General features: G+C 36.8%; 3 protein-coding genes across 6 annotated transcripts; 1 reads left to right on the top strand and 2 right to left on the bottom strand.

Moving 5' to 3' along the window:
* Positions 1-2,458: 2,458 nt before the first annotated feature.
* LOC130749769 (uncharacterized) lies at positions 2,459-5,169 on the bottom strand. The gene is made up of 4 exons (XM_057603143.1): positions 4,992-5,169; positions 4,273-4,366; positions 4,069-4,173; positions 2,459-2,929 (listed from the first exon to the last, which is right to left on the bottom strand). The coding sequence occupies exons 1-4, from the start codon at positions 5,144-5,146 to the stop codon at positions 2,660-2,662; spliced, it is 624 nt and encodes a 207-aa protein (XP_057459126.1). The 5' UTR covers positions 5,147-5,169; the 3' UTR covers positions 2,459-2,659.
* Positions 5,170-6,485: 1,316 nt separating this feature from the next.
* On the bottom strand, positions 6,486-10,907 carry LOC130749540 (pentatricopeptide repeat-containing protein At3g57430, chloroplastic-like). 4 transcript variants are annotated; one of them, XR_009022958.1, is made up of 5 exons: positions 9,909-10,906; positions 8,329-9,400; positions 7,995-8,087; positions 7,171-7,448; positions 6,486-7,101 (listed from the first exon to the last, which is right to left on the bottom strand). XR_009022958.1 is itself a non-coding variant. In XM_057602915.1 (2 exons), exons 1-2 carry the CDS (start codon positions 10,403-10,405, stop codon positions 8,380-8,382), a joined length of 1,518 nt encoding a protein of 505 aa, XP_057458898.1. In that variant the 5' UTR covers positions 10,406-10,907; the 3' UTR covers positions 8,095-8,379. The 4 variants fall into 4 exon arrangements, 1 of the variants encoding a protein (XP_057458898.1); XR_009022957.1 differs by having other exon boundaries at positions 6,488-7,060; XR_009022959.1 differs by lacking the exon at positions 7,995-8,087 and having other exon boundaries at positions 6,488-7,060.
* Positions 10,908-12,487: 1,580 nt separating this feature from the next.
* LOC130745381 (phospholipid-transporting ATPase 1-like) lies at positions 12,488-18,440 on the top strand. Its single transcript, XM_057597582.1, has 7 exons — positions 12,488-14,489; positions 14,604-14,910; positions 15,342-16,032; positions 16,124-16,247; positions 16,571-16,790; positions 17,140-17,598; positions 17,985-18,440. The coding sequence occupies exons 1-7, from the start codon at positions 12,872-12,874 to the stop codon at positions 18,205-18,207; spliced, it is 3,642 nt and encodes a 1,213-aa protein (XP_057453565.1). The 5' UTR covers positions 12,488-12,871; the 3' UTR covers positions 18,208-18,440.

Here is an 18,440-nt window from a genome sequence, read left to right as displayed (position 1 = left end):
TCTGCAACGTTGCTCCTGCCGTTTATTTGTTAACGGAGGAGGCTTACGTGGATGTCCAATTGGAGAGAGAAAGAATGACTAAAGAGAGAGGGAAGCATGCGAGTTGCACGTGAGACCTGCAACGATCATCCTCTACCCTCTTCCTCCTTAAAAAACAGAGCACCGTGAGGAAGATGTTTCGAAGCTTGAGATTGAGCGAAAAAGGAAGAGATAAAGAACGAACGAGTCCCTGGAGGCAAGGAAGAAGATTGAATCAGTTGCTGGTCTCTTTCTCTCTCCAATTCGACTTTCACATCAGTTAAGTGACCATCCACGTAAACCTTCTTCGTTAACAAATAAACGACAGGACTAATGTTGCAGACGACCAGCAAAGTCAGAGACCATCCGTGTAATTAAATTAGGTGGGGGACTAAAATCATGGAATTGGTAAATGTCAGGGACCAAAGTTGCAATTAAGCCATAAATTATCAAAATCAAAAGACGAAATTAAGTCATGATTGTCACTAATAATAGCAGATATGTAAGAGTGTCCTCTGGTAGGTCTCTTCCAAGTCTCAAACAAGAGCATACAATCTATATTAAAACTTACCCGACAGAAGCAAAAATCAGCAGCTAGATAAAGGGTTCAACAAAAGCACATGACCTCAACAGCACTGGAGATAAAACTGCAATGGAAGCTGAAGTCGTAGCTGCAAGAACCTCACCATTGGCATTCCACGTAATAAAGCTAAAACCTGTCACACTAGATACTAATGTCGAGGCATCAAAATTGACCTTCACCACACCTGGAGGAGGGAGCGCCCAAATCACAAGAAACTCCTTAGAGACTACCCTAATTAGAGGAATAACAAGTACTATAGGAGGACGTAGCGCAGCAACACGTTGCAACAAAGAATCCATCAAGGTGGCGGAGCAATATGTTATTTTGTTCCTCCCAAATGGAGTAAAACACGGATATGAGGGTACCTGCATAATCAACATCGGACAAAGTCAAGAAATCACACATAAACTCATGTATAGAGCTAATACAATCCACTATAATACGTAACAAGACAACTAGAAACTCACAAAGATTGTAAAACATGACAAAGTAAGAGCGACTACGGTGTCGTCCCAGGAGCGGTAAGACATGGCGGGCACACTGGAACCATCTCCACCCAAAACTTGAGCTACGTGCAATCCTTGATAAAAGCCAAGATTTATACTAAACAAATATTCTATGGACTTCCACGCACAAATATTCTTTTGCTTCAAACATCTTAAAGCTTGAGTTCAAAAAAACATCTTAAAGCTCACACTTACAAATATTCTTTGTAACTTTGCTTCTTCATGAAATCACACTTTTACAAGAAAATATTTTATCGCCCAATACTCCTTGTGGGTAGTTACGAAGATAAGAAAAAACACTATATTCTAGTATTTCTAAGGTTTTGGCTTCTTAAAAGAGATTTTCTCAAGAAAGAATATAGAATCTTACCGCTTTGAAACAATTGGATCGTATGCAATAGATATGTGTCTTCATTCTTCTTTCCACGATATTTATAGATGGTCTTGAGAATAAATATATTAGACTCAATGCTCCTTTTAACGATTCTGCATTTAATTATTGACAATGTTGTTCAATGTTCTTCTATGCGAACTTTATACCAAAAATAGTTTTGAGATCTTATCTAAAATTGGTTAGACACATAAAGATCTTGATCTTAGCTGCTTCCTTGCATACGTTTAACTTAAGTTAGTCTAGTCTTCATGATAAATCTTCATTTGTATCTTTTGGGTAAAACGATAATTTTTTTTGGGTAGGTCGTGCAACATATGTCTTCTCCAGATAATCCCTTATAAAATTAAATTCGAGACGATCTTAAAGTTAAATAAGTCCAATGTTCAAAAGCTAGAAATAGTTGACTTTTATTATTGCGTTGACTTCTTCAGTACGTTAATTTTATGTTTGGAGTCGGTCCTTGATAAATTATCTAAAATACAAGTCTTTGGCACATAGCCTTTATAATTTCAATATTATTATTTATTAACATTCTAACTCTAGCGATTTAAGACTTTAGACGTCTTAAGACTTAACACCATAGACAATTAAATAGTCGACTTCCATCTTAAAGACATCTCATGTGCAAATTATATACTCTCTTTGCCCCTTATTACAAGTCATTTTTTTTTTTGTGTTTTATCCCAAAATATAAGTTATTTTCCAATATTTAAGTAACATTAATTTTCTTTTTCCATGTTTACCCATGTAGGCTTAAAAGAATTTTTCTACTTTTCGATTTTTTTTTTCTAGTAGTACTTTTTTTTTCTCGTGAAGGACAAATTAGTTGACTCATCCAGAACCTCAGGACTTGACCAAACAAAAATAATAAAATCTAAAACCTAGGAGCCAGGACTAGAAGTCCAAACCAGAAAACTTATTCACATAACCATACATTTATCAAGAGACAGGCGCATATAAATAAAAATCCATGATTTTTTTTTGCGATTTTATCATAAACTGCTTATAACAAAACAAAACTCATGAGCAGCATTTAGGGCGCCTATGTACATAGCAATATTGGTTAGCATTAGCACTGAGCGTCTGCACCTACACATTCACAGGCAAATAATTGTGATTGAATGTGAGTAAATTTGTAGCAAATGAACACGCAAAGAATCACTCTACTTCAAGGGCAGCAATTTCATATCTGACTTCTTCTAGATGTTCATTTATGGCCATGACAGCATCCTGGACTCCTCTAATAGCTTCCTTTAGAGCATTATCATACTCAGCATCCGCTTCTGCTTCTTCAGTCCCTGAAGCTTCTGTAATCTCCTGAACATTTGCACACACATGCTCCGATGGCTTTGTGTATTTGCAATTCTCATGGCTCACCAGACGTTCAGATGGGCGGCCGGCTTTCTTTAACAACTGAATTGTCGCTGTCTTTAAAAGTAAAGTAATTGTCAGCAAAGAGTCAAAGACTAATCATTTGAATGAATGATACTTACAATTAATTGAGTTGCAAGAAACGGTAAGTTGCAGTTAAAAATAATGAGTTCTACGTCAGGGAGGAAACTATAAGAGCAAGAAGATAACTAGTTGATATCAATCTTATATGATTGAATACTGCAATGTAAAACAACTGCAAGCAACACATCTGAGGAAGAGGGAGGCAAAGTAAACATGATAGTTCCATTCAACTCATTTTTTCCTTTAAACCTTTAACCTTGTAGGGTGATTGGATATGTATCTGTATATAATTTATGTGTTAAGTCAGATCAGTCCCAAAGAATGCTGTTTAAGTATGAGAAACTTAAACATATCTAAAGATGTCTAGATATTGACTAGCCCTTTCAGGGTTTAAATTCTCTTTACTTACTTTCTTATTCATTTTTGTTTGTTAACTGGTGGGGTTCAAATACACATGGAGTAGCTTGTTCTTGGTGACCAGTTGCCACCACACTCACATAGGCTTAAGGAGTTGTCTGATTTTGCATCATAGCAGAAGGTTTAATAACTAAGTTGGATAAACTAGGCTAGTCTAATCAAGAGTTTTGCTGAGTGCATAACATAAACTTTCGCTATTCTAAATCAGGTGGTTTGAAGCCTATATCTGGTATGGTCCCAAAAAAGGAAGAAATAAAGAAACCTACATTTGGGGTTGGGGGTACACCAGGATGAGCTACCATTTATGGTACTGAAAGAGCCCTAACAGGTAGAACAACCCTGGGGCCAAAGCACATGAAGCCACATCCTAGGGGGTATGAAACTTCAATATACAGGCTGAACATCCAACATGATCAATTTATTAAACTACTACTTATAGTGGGATTAAACACGACTTTTGTGCTTACAAGCTTAGTGTTAACACGACAGAGTTCTCACTTGATATCTAGACACACAGAAATTTAGAAGCATGTAGGGTATCATGTTTTAGTTTGATGATCAACACTACTCTAGAGAGAAGAATAAAGTGACTGACTATATATCTCTAAAGGACCTAACTAACAATTCACCCCAATTTAAACACTGACTTTTATTTTTAGTAGAAGAACTATCCTTATACAAACACAGAAGCATACCAGATGTAGTTTCTGCTTTTCCTGATCTTGAACAGCTCTAAGAATCTGTGCCAGATCAACCCGGCAATAGTCAGGGCTCCGAAAAAGTGACTCCATTTCAAGAACCTATGCTAAATCAGAAATGAAAAATTGTTAAAGGAATGCTGTAAAATCAAATAATTTATTTATTTAACGAAAAGACAATGTTGGGATCATGTGTCGAACCTTTTTTGAGCAATCATTAAACTCTGTTGTAATTCCACTGCAAAGCTGCTGGTAAGCCAACTCCCCTCCAGAAGTCATGTAGTCAGAAAAACCCCTGCAAAGTCCGAAATTGAACCAAAGCGTCAATCCCAATGTAATTACGAAACACAAACAGCAGCACTAGAGAGTATTGGGCATTGATTTCGATACCACTCTCACACATTCTCTCACCACCCAAATCTACTGCACTAATGTTCGCGGAAACCAATCACACACTGCAAACATAAGTGCATAATACAAATAAATGAAAAAATACATTCCGCAATCATGAATGCGGAAAAATGCCAAAAGGGGATGGTATGAGAATGTAAAGCGGTGTTACTAAAATCAATGCCCAAGCAGTGTTATCAAATATCCGCCATGGCAGTTTCCCATGGCGGTTTTTTGGCTTTCCACCATGGCCGATATCCCGCCATATTCCGTCATATCCCGCAATTTCAATATTCGTCATGTATGGCGGGATTTCAGCTTACCACCATGACCCGCTATCCGCAATTAACAACACTGTGCATAAGTAGCATTAATCCCTTTGATTTATGCATCCCAAAGCTAATTAGCTAAATACAATTAATTAACTTGCAAGTAGAAAAACTCGCAGAAATGCGAACCCTAAATCAAAGGAAACTCGCAGAAAATAGATATGTAATGGTAAAGCGAAAAGGAAAATTAGAGTAACGAACCTTTTGAGGTTGGAATAAGCTTCGGCTCTTCGTTGCTGAATGCCGAGAAAATCACGAAGCAAAACGATGATTCTGGTTGGATCAACCTCCATTGTATCGTTTATCGAAACCTTCTTCTCAAACTCGATACCTTCTTCTTCCATAGCTCTGTGCATTTTCTCACTCTTCCTCGCTCACCTTTTGTTTTTCTTTCTTAAACGACAATTTTGGGAGAAATTTGATTTTAGTCCCTCGTCAAAATGGTTTTGAATTTTAATCCCCACATTTTGACAAATATCAAGGTTTTAGTTCTGAGCATGGTAGTAAGTATCGGCCGATACACCGATACGATACGCGATACGATACATTATTTTAGGTAAATGATATGTATCGTACCTGTGTATCGAATTGTCCTTGTATCGCGTCTGTATCAATTGTATCGTATCATGTATCGTTGTATCACACGATACAGAAACTGGGCAAACAGGGTTGGATATTTGTTTTTCTAGCGTTTTTTTACGGGTTTTTTTTTTTAATCTGGGCCAAAGTGGGTCGACCCACCTGACCTAATCTATTTAGGGATTGAAATTACCCTAAATTCTCACTTTCAACTCTTGACAAGGGTTCAATTTTAACTCTTTATTAAGTTGTAGCCTTGTAGGATCAAAGCATAGTTTAGCAAGTATGGAAGTGCTTTGCATTTGTCATGTTATTGATGATTTTGAAGGAGATGAAGACTTGCATTTGTCATATTTTGATTAATTGTATTATATATATCATATATTTTTCATTTATGACTTATTTTTGTTTGTGTTTGTATCGTACGATACATAATACGATACGATACATGATACGAAAAATAGATTTTTCGATACACGATACGATACACGATTCAACTACCATGGTTCTGAGATACACCCTATATCCTAAACACATTATATATGATGTATGTTGTTAAGAATTCTTTGTGAACCATAGGCATTTTTCGGGAGTTGTTAATGTTGAACTTCAATATTTTGGGTGAAGTCACGAAAGATGACCATTGGCAACAAGTCGTGTACAAAACAAAATACCAACATTCTCAGCTGAACAATTTAAAGTACGTCTCGTGATAGTAGGTTTATTAGATAAAATATAATTTTGATGGTTCGGTTGAACGATTTGAAGCTTGACTTTGTGATAGTAGGAAATAACCAAGTTAAAGGAATTGACTACACTAAAATATTCGCTCCAATCAAAGCTCGAGCCTAAGATTGATAATTTTTCCATTGACAAGCGGATTCATCATGGGTGCTGAAGGGTTTTCACAAGGGTGAATGTGATAGAGGCTTGATAGATTCTAAGTGGGATCAACAACCACTAGTGCACCACCGTTGAAGGATTCTCTCCATGAGCAAAAGTTCTCACCATGATAGCGGAATCGTGATGCGAGGGCTCTGATACCATTTTATGAGTATGAGCAAAAACCAAAGAGAAAGAAGAATGGATTCAATGATTATTACTCAACAATCTGAATGAACAATACAAGTAGGTCATGTATATATATATGAGTTGCCATAAGGAAAATTGATTAAGAAAGCTAGCTAAGTCACAGAATTGTAAGTTGTAACCACCCTATAACAAGCTAACTAACTATTTTTTTATATCCTCTTATAATATCAAATAAGTATTCAGCAAGTTATATTTTATGTATACAAAAGGTGTTTCCCATGAAATTTCAATTTCAATGTTCATACGATTACAAAAGAACAGAAATATGAGCAGTGAGATTCAGCTACATTATATTTGCTGCTGTTTCTATGGTGGTTGGTTACTTGCATACCCCATAATTTTCACACCTTGAGGATATCCATAATATCCACCAGCACCATTCTCTGGTTTGAATCTATCAGAGCCTGAGAAACACAGCATGCAGTCATGGAAGAGAATCGGAAAGACAATGGCAAGTCAGTACAGAGTTACATTACAACAATTAGTAGATATAAATTAAGTGTTTGTTTGAAGGACTGCGGCCCCATGAAAGACGGGAAAAAATTGTCCTCCCAACTGCATTCCATTTAAAATTTACAATGCCTCTTCTGTGCAAGCTCCTGATGCATGAAAAATCAAGGCACAATATTGAGAGTGGTTCCTATACAAGAAAATAATTTCAGTTTTCACACAAGTTAAATATCAAATGTATAAGAGGAGGTTATATTACCTGTTTGCAAATTGGACAATCCACATTGTTGCCTGCTAGAATCTTCACACTAACCTATTCTCCATACAGTAAAATTTTTCCTCAGATGATCATCAGTGGAATTAGGATCCAACTTGCCATAAAAATTCTTCAATAAAAACTCAAGTCCCAAACACTTGGAAAGAGAGAAGTTTCAGTACTGCTACGAAGTCAGTTGTATTATGAGGAAATCCTTATTATAAACAGACAATTTAAAACGGTCATCTTCACCTTCCAACATCTACAATTTTCGAGCACTTCTGAAAAGATACAAATAACAAGAGTTTGAAAGATCAAGCTTGCAGAAAGGAATAAGCAATGTAATGCAAATCACTAGTTTACAAATTGTGTGTAGAATTTGCAATTGACATAGTGGAAACAGATCTTAATCATCATGAAAATGCAAAACCACATGATAACACAAACATACCAGCTTGCAAAGTGTAGTTTCTGGAAAATCAAAGCAATAAAGATTGGAATTCTGTAATATGCTTTTCTCATGAACTGGAATTGTTAACTGAAATTAATAGGCTATCTACGAAAGAAATTACCAGAAGTATATAAGATCTACTATAGCTCAAGGGAAGAAATTCAAAGATGTAGTTCTTATGGTAAACTAATAGGAATGAATGAAAGGAGTGAAGATTAAAAATAGTGGAAAGAATAAGCATCCGTAAACCAGAGAAGTTGCAAATGTCATTTGAGTAAAACTAAACCAAGAAATCAAGTGAAAAAAACAATTCGAAATAGGAGGTGGAAAAGAAAAGCCATAAAAAATGATGATCAAGGCATAACGGATGACTGACCTATGTAATGGCATGCACTGAAATTAAATGATAACAATTTCAGGTGAAATCATTTATAAGCTTCGAGATGAAAGAGCCTCAAGTCTTGACACCCTGGTTTAAAACAACAGGAACTTTAAGATTTTAATACTATATTAATTTATTTTAGAAAAAAAGCAAAAACGAAATAGAATTGTAGGAAAAAATAGTTTGGGCAGCAAATCTTCAGGAGCATAACTAAAAAGAATCAAAAACTTAAAAAAATAACAGTTAGCTTACACCACAATAGATGATTTGAGACATTATGCCTGTAATGAAAAAGAATAATAACTTTAACATTTAGCAAACACATTACTTTAATGGCGATCCCTGCCTGGCTCTAATCAGATGAACTGGATAAAATGCTCTACAAACCCACGAACATGGTATCATCATCATGTAGCAGATTTCCTAGTCCCAAACCATTAGTCATTAACTGAATGTTGCTAATTTCATATATTATCTTGAAAATCATATGAGCAAGTGGATGCGAAAGATCTCCTTGGTAGAATTTATGAGCCCTTCCTGCAATATTGATCCAGCTACAACCAGGAGTTTTAATTAAGCCTAAACCCCTCATCTTTGATCTAACAGATGAAAAGCCATCAACCATACCACGAGATTGATAGATACCACACAAAGCAACATAGTTGCTAGGATTATTCGGTTCTAACTGAAAAAGATGACGAGCCGCAACTTCTCCAATTTCAACATTTTTGTGCATCACACAGCCAGCAAGAAGGGCGCCCCACATGCTTCCTGTCACTGATGATGACTTCATTCTTTCCAACAACCGAAGAGCTTCCTCAAGACACCCACAGCGGCCAAAAAGATCCACCATACAAGCATAATGCTCAGCAGTGGGCTCAAATCCATAATCTGAATTCATAGAGCTGAAAATCTTCTTGCCTTGATCTATCAGACCAGAGTGGCTACAACTGGCTAAGATTGCCGTTATTGTAACAGCATTCGGTCTAAACCCTTCATCCACCATCTTCTCAAACAGCAAAACTGATTCATCTCCCTTTCCATGCATTCCATAACAAGATATCATAGTTGTCCACGTCACCAAATTCACTTGTCCCATGGTCCTGAAAACCTTCTCCACATAATTCAAACATCCACACTTGCCATAACTATCAATCAACGCATTCCCAGTGGGAGCATCAGCATCAAAACCAAAGCTCCTCACAACAAAGCCATGCACTTCCTTTACTTTCAACAAATCCCCTTCCCTTCCACAAGCACTCAAAATGCTAGGAAGTGTCATATAATCCACCTTCATCCGATTCTGATGCTGCAACATTTCTCTGAAACAATGCACAGCATCTGCATACAAACCTGCCCTTCCAAACCCCGAGATCATCAAATTCCATGTCACTGAATCCCTATAAAACATATTTGAAAACAAGCCATACTATTTTGTAAGAAACCATAAGAAGCGAAACTAGAGATACAACCAAACAGTGAATCAACAAATTCCTCCGCAACATTTACAAAGATCGTCAAACTAGTCCCCTAAACTTAATATATTAGTTAACAAACCCACAAACTATACTCACATCTGTCATGCAAGCCCTACACCTTTATTCTTAAATATCAAATAAGGACTTCTTTAATACAGGGATAATTTGACCCTTATAAACACTTGAAATGAAATTAGTGGTTCAGTAAGAACTAATGTTTGTGCAAATATTATAAATTCAGAAATGATACTTGAACATACAAACAAACACCTAACATACACATCATTTTTCTCTCTATCTCTCTCTTCTTACATATATCACATCAATTACTTCTTTCTTTTCACTTCATTTCTCACTCTGAGCTTCTACGGAATGTCTGCACTATGCGAATGTCTACGAATCATTTTCTTTATAAATTACTTTTTCATACCTTTCAGCATTATCTTTGGGAAACAGGCACAAAGCCTGAGACATGGTCCCACATTTGAGGTAAAACTCCAGCACAGAGTTAGTTACAACAACGTATCTCTCGTACCCGAGCTTGATCACCAAACAATGACACACGGTTCCCACACAATCTTCACCAGCTCCCAAAGAAGCTTTGAACAACGGCGGCAATGTGTAATGGTCGGGTCTCAGGCCACAGCGCCTGAACGCGCGAAAAACCGTTAATGCATCAGAATACATGGAACTTTGGGCGTAGGAAGCGATCATGATGTTCCAGGAGTGCATGTTTCTTTCAGGCATTTTGTCGAACAGTTTGCGAGCGTGGCCCAGAAGGCCCAACCTGGAGTAGGCTAGTAAGAGGTCGGTTTCGAGAGTGACATTGGGGAGTAGAGCTTGGAGCACGCTTTGGGCGTGGCATTGTGCGGCGGCGCAATGGGTGGCGCAGCTCCGAAGCAGTGATGATAACAATATCCGTGACATTACAGTCACGCATGTAGTTGTATTGTTTCAACGTTCAACGGATGCAAAATATTGCCTCTAACTAATGCATTTTTTTTATGTTATTGAACATAATTTAGAACAGTAAAAAAATAATTTTTAGGACTGAAGTTTTTTTTTCCCTTGAGAAAACTAACAAGAAACGAACACATTAAAGAACTGATAATGAGCCTTTCAACAGAATTGTTTCCAACTCTGCATCAGGTCTATCAACCACCCTGATGGTTGTCGGTGGACTATAAGCTCCTTTCCTAGCAACCAATTCACTACACCATTTCCACCACGAGGAATCTAAACTACGTTCATCCCCCAACTTCGAGACAATAATTCTAAAATTTGCTACAACACTAGAGTCTCCGGAGGAAGATTCATCTCCTTCGCATGCTCGAGCACATCTCTCACTTCTTTTCCTATTACATCATCACTAATCATGCATCTTTAATTCTCTTTTTTCTTTACATATCTCTTTGATTCTCTTCATAAGTGAAGGTGGAGAGGTGTGAACATACCTTTATTCAATGTTGGAGCTCAGACCTAAGATATATATGAATTTGAACATAATATATATTTTTTTTCTTAACCATAGTTTTTCTCATTAGGGTTTATAAAGATAAATAATATTTTGCACACTTCTAAATAGAAAGACTCACGCGCTTAATATGACGTATGTGTCAACTAGTTAAACAAAGTATAGTTATAATGAAAAATTATTTGTAGAAATTTACATAATACAAACATCTAGCATTCACTTATAATAAGAAAGGTAGGGAAGGTCCATGTAGGAGTAGGAACTGAGAGACATTTGGATTCAGTAGGAGGAGATTCAAAGATCAATTACTAGCGGATATAATTTATCTTTTCGATATAAAAAAAAGATAGAAAAGAGAAAAGTGATTGATGTAATATACTAATATGTGAGAAAGAATAAAAATAAAGAAAAAATTAGATGTATCGTGGTATACACTATATTTATACGTCAAAATTAACATCATTAGAATGGGAATAGATGCAATTAGAGTAGCCAGCCCTCTGTTGACGTTTCTCAAGCTTATTGAAGGGACAAAACAGAAGCATCAATCCAAATTATTACGTAACTAACAATTATAGGCAACCATAAGAGCTGACATAAGTGGTAAATGTGCATTTTCTTAAGAGATTTCGCTTAGACTCCTGACTCGGGTTCGATCTTCTTTGAAATAAAAAATAATATCTTTGTGGTCTTGGATATCACTACTGTATCCCGAACCAAATTAGTCGCATTGTGCCCATTTCCCGTTGAGACAGCTGATGAAAGGACCTAAAAATAATTACATATGAAGGCTGCTCCCCAAAAAAAGAGTTTAATATTTTTTTTGACACAACAGTGTACCGGAGGATATGTGTCTTAAAACAAAAATACTTGTACATGATTGTAATAATCCTTGTACGTCCACATGTGTACAAATCCACTTAACTAAGGATAATTAAATAAAAATACCAAATCCATTTGTATAAAAGTTCCTCCGGTCAAATTCAGACACCCCAAATTGATTATTAAAATCATCGAAGCAGACTTTCTAGAACATGATTAAACACGATGTATTCATTCCTTGATTGGTAACTCTCTCTCTCTCCTTCATGTCCAGAGTGTGAGACTTTTCCTTCATTCTTCTATGAATAAACAAACTGAACGAATAGTAGCACATTTACTAATCTTGTTTAGTTTTTTTAAGGTACTACCACAACATACCGTCGACAATTCTAATACTAATCACTTTGATATTTAGAGATCACATTAGTACGTAAGTTTCTCTCAACAAATTATTTTTCATAACACACATACTGTCCAGAGATCAGTCTCTACTCTGAACTAGTTGCTTAAAGAACGCAGCTATCTACCTATTGATACTAATCACTTACAACAACTAATCTTGTTTAGTACTGCTAATAATCAAAGACATACATTATTTAATGTAAATTGTTTATTAATAGTAAATTTTAATTTAATATATGTTTCTGGACACACATGCTGTCGCCACCCATTACGACTGGTTCTAACTTCTAATGTTCTTCATTTCCTTGCAATGTCCGTTGTAGACTCACTCTTTCTTCTTCCTTCTACATTGCCTTTGACTTCTAACCTCTCTCTCCAACACGCTTCTTATTTTTCCTTCTTCATCAACACCCTTTGTCTTATAATACACAACCTCTTTCTCTATATAGTTGCCCTTCTCAACATGCAACTATAGTTTATTCATTCAAAGACCAACTTTCCAAATTTGCTGCAAAAACACATTCATTCTTCAGCTCAATTTTTCTGTTCTGGGTTGGTCTTATTTCATCAAGTTGTAGTGGGAATAATTTATAGTTTTCATATACTTCACATTTTTTTCATTGTTGTCAATGGTTTGAAGAATATCTGTGACCTTGTGACTTGTAAGATAAGCTTGAAGCTTGTGGTTTTGCATCATGGGCACTTCTAAGAGGCCACTTCTATTACCATCTCCAAGAACTCCCAATCAACAAGATTTTCCTACCATTCCAGTTTTTTCTGAGCTATCCAAATCAAAGTCAAGTTCCAGCAACACTGTTACTTTCTCTGGGGTGGATACTAGCAACCCAGTTGAGAAGAACTCATCAAATTCATCACCATCCATGTCAATTCACTCTGAGAGGAGCAACTCTGTTAAGGAAGTGAGTTTCTTACCTTCAGGGTCAAAGAGGCTACCTGTTCGTTATGGCTCCTCAAAGGGTGGTGGTGGTGATTCTGGAAGACTCAGCATGTCTCAGAGGGAACTCAGTGATGAAGATGCACGAATTGTTTGTATAGATGACCCTGAGAAGACGAATGAGACGGTTCAATTCGCAGGAAACTCAATCCGCACCGCGAAATACTCCATCCTCACTTTCATCCCAAGGAATCTGTTTGAACAGTTTCATAGAGTTGCTTATGTGTATTTTCTGATAATTGCAATTCTCAATCAGCTTCCTCAGCTTGCAGTGTTTGGGAGGGGTGTTTCAATTTTGCCATTGGCTTTTGTCCTGCTTGTTACAGCTGTGAAGGATGGCTATGAAGATTGGAGGAGGCACCAGTCTGACAAAGTTGAGAATAACAGGTTAGCATCAGTTTTGGTTAATGGTGAATTTGTAGAGAAGAAATGGACTGATATAAGGGTTGGTGAGATCATAAAAATCAATGTAAATGAGGCTATTCCTTGTGATATTGTGTTGCTCTCAACTAGTGATCCAACTGGGGTTGCATATGTGCAGACCCTGAATCTTGATGGAGAGTCCAATTTGAAGACTAGGTATGCAAAACAAGAGACAGGTTCAAAGGTGCCTGGGAAGGACAGCTTGAATGGTTTGATCAAGTGTGAGAAGCCAAACAGGAACATTTATGGGTTTCATGGCAACATGGAAGTTGATGGCAAGAAATTGTCACTAGGATCCTCCAATATTGTTCTTAGAGGGTGTGAGCTCAAGAATACTATTTGGGCAATTGGTGTTGCTGTGTATTGTGGGAGTGAAACCAAAGCAATGCTCAACAGTTCAGGAGCTCCATCAAAGAGGAGCCGGCTCGAGACGCGGATGAATTCTGAAATCATCATGCTCTCTTTCTTTCTTGTAGCACTGTGTACAGTCACCTCAGTTTGTGCTGCTGTTTGGTTAAAGCGCCACAAGGATGAGTTGAATCTCTTGCCTTATTATAGGAAGCTTGATGTTTCAGAAGGGGAAAATGATACCTATAAATACTATGGATGGGGGTTCGAAATCTTGTTCACATTCCTCATGTCAGTTATAGTGTTCCAGGTCATGATTCCTATATCCCTGTACATTTCTATGGAGCTTGTTCGTGTTGGCCAGGCTTACTTCATGATCCGGGACAACCGAATGTATGATGAGGCAACAAATGCTAGATTTCAGTGCAGGGCTTTGAACATTAATGAAGATTTGGGGCAGATTAAATATGTATTCTCAGATAAAACAGGTACACTTACTGAGAATAAGATGGAGTTTCAATGTGCTAGCATCTGGGGGGTTGATTACAGTTCTACGAAAGATGAGGAAGTTGAGAACTCTGTGCAAGGTGAGGTTTCTTAATTCGTCCTGAGATATGTGTTCTGTTCTAGTAGTCCATTGATATTATTTTTGTTTATAATTGAAATGACATGTTTTGTTTTCTGTCATTGTATGTTCTCAGTGGATGGAAAGATCTTGAGACCGAAGATGAAGGTGAAAGTTAATCTGGAGCTTTTGCGGTTAGCAAGAAGTGGAGTTGGAAATATGGAAGGAAAAAGGATTCGTGATTTTTTCCTAGCACTGGCAACCTGCAATACTATTGTGCCTATTGTAGTTGACACACCTGATCCTGATGTCAAGCTGATAGATTACCAAGGGGAGTCACCAGATGAACAAGCATTAGCATATGCTGCCGCCGCCTATGGTTTTATGCTTATAGAACGAACCTCAGGCCATATAGTCATCGATATTCATGGAGAAAGACAAAAGTAAGTTGAATTTTTTGTTTTTACTCACAAACTTACTATTTTTACAATGACAATATCTTGTTCATAGTGTAATGTTAATGTTAATTTTCTTCAACCAGATTGGAAAGGGTGTCTGAAAATATTTTGATGGGTTTTCTTGTGCATTTTGTTGTTTTACCAATATATATATATATATATATATATATATATATATATATATATATATATATATATATATGTAATTACTAGTAGTGATCATTAATGTCATTAAAGGAAGTCTTGTATATGCTGTATGCATTGTTGGTCTTCCTTTTTCCCTGGCTATGTGATTGTGTAGTTCACATACATAGTGAGTTTACTTATCTTGATATTTAACAAATAACATGAAATCTAATGTAATTTGGTAATGGTTATCCTCTTTCTAATGAATCTTTCCATAATGTGCAAAACAGGTTCAATGTCTTGGGTTTGCATGAATTTGACAGTGATAGGAAGAGAATGTCAGTTATATTGGGGAACCCTGACAATTCTGTGAAACTTTTTGTCAAAGGGGCAGATACAACCATGCTTAGTGTGAGAGATAAATCATCTAACACAGACTTAATCAAAGCCACTGAAAACCATCTTCACTCTTTTTCTTCACTGGGTTTGAGGACACTTGTTATTGGGATGAGGGAACTGAATGCATTAGAATTTGAGGAATGGCATGCTGCATATGAGGCAGCAAGCACTGCTTTGTTTGGCAGGTCCGCGTTGCTTCGAAAGATTTCGAACAATGTAGAGAACAATGTATGCATTTTGGGAGCATCTGCTATTGAAGATAAACTGCAGCAAGGTGTGCCAGAAGCCATTGAGTCTCTAAGGACTGCAGGCATTCATGTGTGGGTGTTGACCGGGGACAAACAAGAAACTGCTATATCCATTGGATACTCCTCAAAGCTTCTAACAAACAACATGACTCAGATCGTAATTAACAGCAACAATAGAGAATCATCTAGAAAGAAGTTACAAGATGCCCTTGCCTTGTCTAAAAAGTTCACCAACACTACTGGAGGAAATTCTGATGCAAATTCAAATCAGATAGCTTTGATTATTGATGGTGGCAGCCTTGTACATATTCTTGACAGTGAATTTGAAGAACAGGTTAGTTAGTTCCCTTAATCTTAGATGGTGTTTATAATGTGTTTCTTGCTGATGTCTTATTTGCTAATGTTGGCTGCTTCTGTTGTATCAGCTATTTCAACTTGCAAGTAAATGTTCAGTTGTTCTCTGTTGTCGAGTGGCTCCGCTGCAAAAGGCTGGAATTGTGGCTCTTGTGAAGAAAAGGACTTCTGACATGACACTAGCCATTGGAGATGGTATGAATTTTTCTGTTGACTTGTTTCAGCTTGGCATTCCCCTTGGTAATAAAATTGAAAACCACAAACAATAATGAAGAGAATGAAAGAAAAGAAAAGTCAACAACATCAACAATGATAACAAAAGCCTTATCCCATTTGATTCATATTAAAGATAAGACCAGTTTTACATTGGCTGCTGCAGGCCTAACACAACCTTCTTCCTTTACCCGGGCTAAGGACCGGCTATGACACTGATAGAAAATAATGAATCATTTTGGATGGGTCTGAATTTTGTTGTAGGTTGTATAATTAAAAATGACTGATTTATGCATGTGTTGCAGGTGCTAATGATGTCTCCATGATTCAAATGGCTGATGTTGGAGTTGGAATCAGTGGACAAGAGGGTCGGCAAGCTGTAATGTCATCAGATTTTGCAATGGGCCAGTTTAGATTTTTAGTTCCTCTCTTGTTGGTCCATGGACACTGGAATTACCAACGGCTGGGTTACATGATACTATACAATTTCTACAGAAATGCTGTCCTCGTTTTTGTCCTATTTTGGTAAGTTATGATCCAACAAATGCTATATGTTGCTGCTTTGGTCATTAAATTTTTAAATCATGCCAAAAACCTCACCTTCAATCAAAAGTTTTTGTTATTGGGGTACTTCACTCAATTCAACCAACCTTGTTATTTAGATTAAAATCAATTTAGTTTTTTTTTATGGCTAGTTATGTTTTTCTTATAAGCCAATTTTAATTAAACAAAGCACAAGAGGTGCTTTAAACCCGATTACAAAGGAAGAGAAAGTGAGAAACATTGTTCTTTGTCTATTTATGTGCTCAATATTCACTGTATTCATTCAGATTTTAACATGTTAGTACTTTGTTCTTTGTCTCTGCTTTTTCAGGTATGTGCTCTACACTGCTTTCACTTTGACAACTGCTATAAATGAATGGAGCTCCACATTGTATTCAATAATATACAGTGCACTGCCAACTATCATTGTTGGTATTCTAGACAAGGATCTTGGTAAAAGGACTCTGCTAAAGTATCCTCAGCTCTATGGGGCTGGGCAGAGAGATGAGGCCTACAACAAAAGACTATTCGTGTGGACAATGGCTGATACTTTGTGGCAAAGCATAGTTATCTTCTGGGCTCCCTTGTTTGCATATTGGAGCAGCACTATTGATGTGGCAAGCATAGGAGACCTTTGGACTTTTGCAGTTGTTATCTTGGTTAATTTACACTTGGCCATGGATGTTGTGAGATGGTATTGGGTGACTCATGCTTCCATTTGGGGGTCTATTGTTGCAACTTTCATTGCTGTCATGATCATTGATGCTATACCCTCACTTCCTGGTTACTGGTATGCATAATTTTCTTCTCTCTTTTATAATTTTTATACAATAAATCCAATGTTGTAGCATTCGTGTAAATGTTGAATGTTTGGAAACTTGTTTGAAAACCACGGTGAAGCCAAAATCATGGTGGACATAAGCAAAAGCTAAAGGAAGTTGTTTCTGTCCATCATGACTTCGGTTGCACCATGGCTTTCGAAAAAGTTTCCAAACATGCACTTAGACATATTTCCTATCTGAACATGTAAGATAATTACTAATGTTTTGTAAAAAAAAATGTGAAAATCAAATTCATGAGAATTATTTGTTTCCATTCTTTGCATATTAGATTTATAACTTTTGCAATCCTGCATTGCTTCTGGCACTGACCTTTGCATCTCCACAAATTTGGCAGGGCCTTCTTCCATGTTGCTGGCAGTAGATTGTTCTGGTTGTTGTTGCTGGGAATTGTGATAACAGCATTGCTTCCTCGTTTGTTTGTGAAATTTCTGTATCAATATTGTTTTCCTAATGATATTCAAATATCTAGAGAAGCTGAGAAGATAGGGCATCGGAGATTTGTTGAAAGTGGGCACATAGAAATGCTTCCTGTCTCAGATACTCAACCAAGATGGTAGAAGTGTCCTTCTGCCATTTTTTTTCTTTTGTAAAGTTGCATATTCTTTAGTCTATTTGAGAGTATTTTTTGTATCTTGCCAGATTTCATTGTATGCTATCCGAAGGATAGAGTTTTTGTCACACTGCATAGGTTTGTTGTATTTTTCATTCTTTTATATCCTTAATTTTATCCTGTTGTAAATTAACCTTCAGTAAAGCAGAAGATGAAATAGTAGATTACATATTACATACA

This window comes from Lotus japonicus, chromosome 3, assembly GCF_012489685.1.
Source record: "Lotus japonicus ecotype B-129 chromosome 3, LjGifu_v1.2".
NCBI lineage: Eukaryota > Viridiplantae > Streptophyta > Magnoliopsida > Fabales > Fabaceae > Lotus > Lotus japonicus.
Note: the sequence above shows the minus strand (reverse complement) of the source record. Positions and strands in the feature narration are given on the sequence as shown.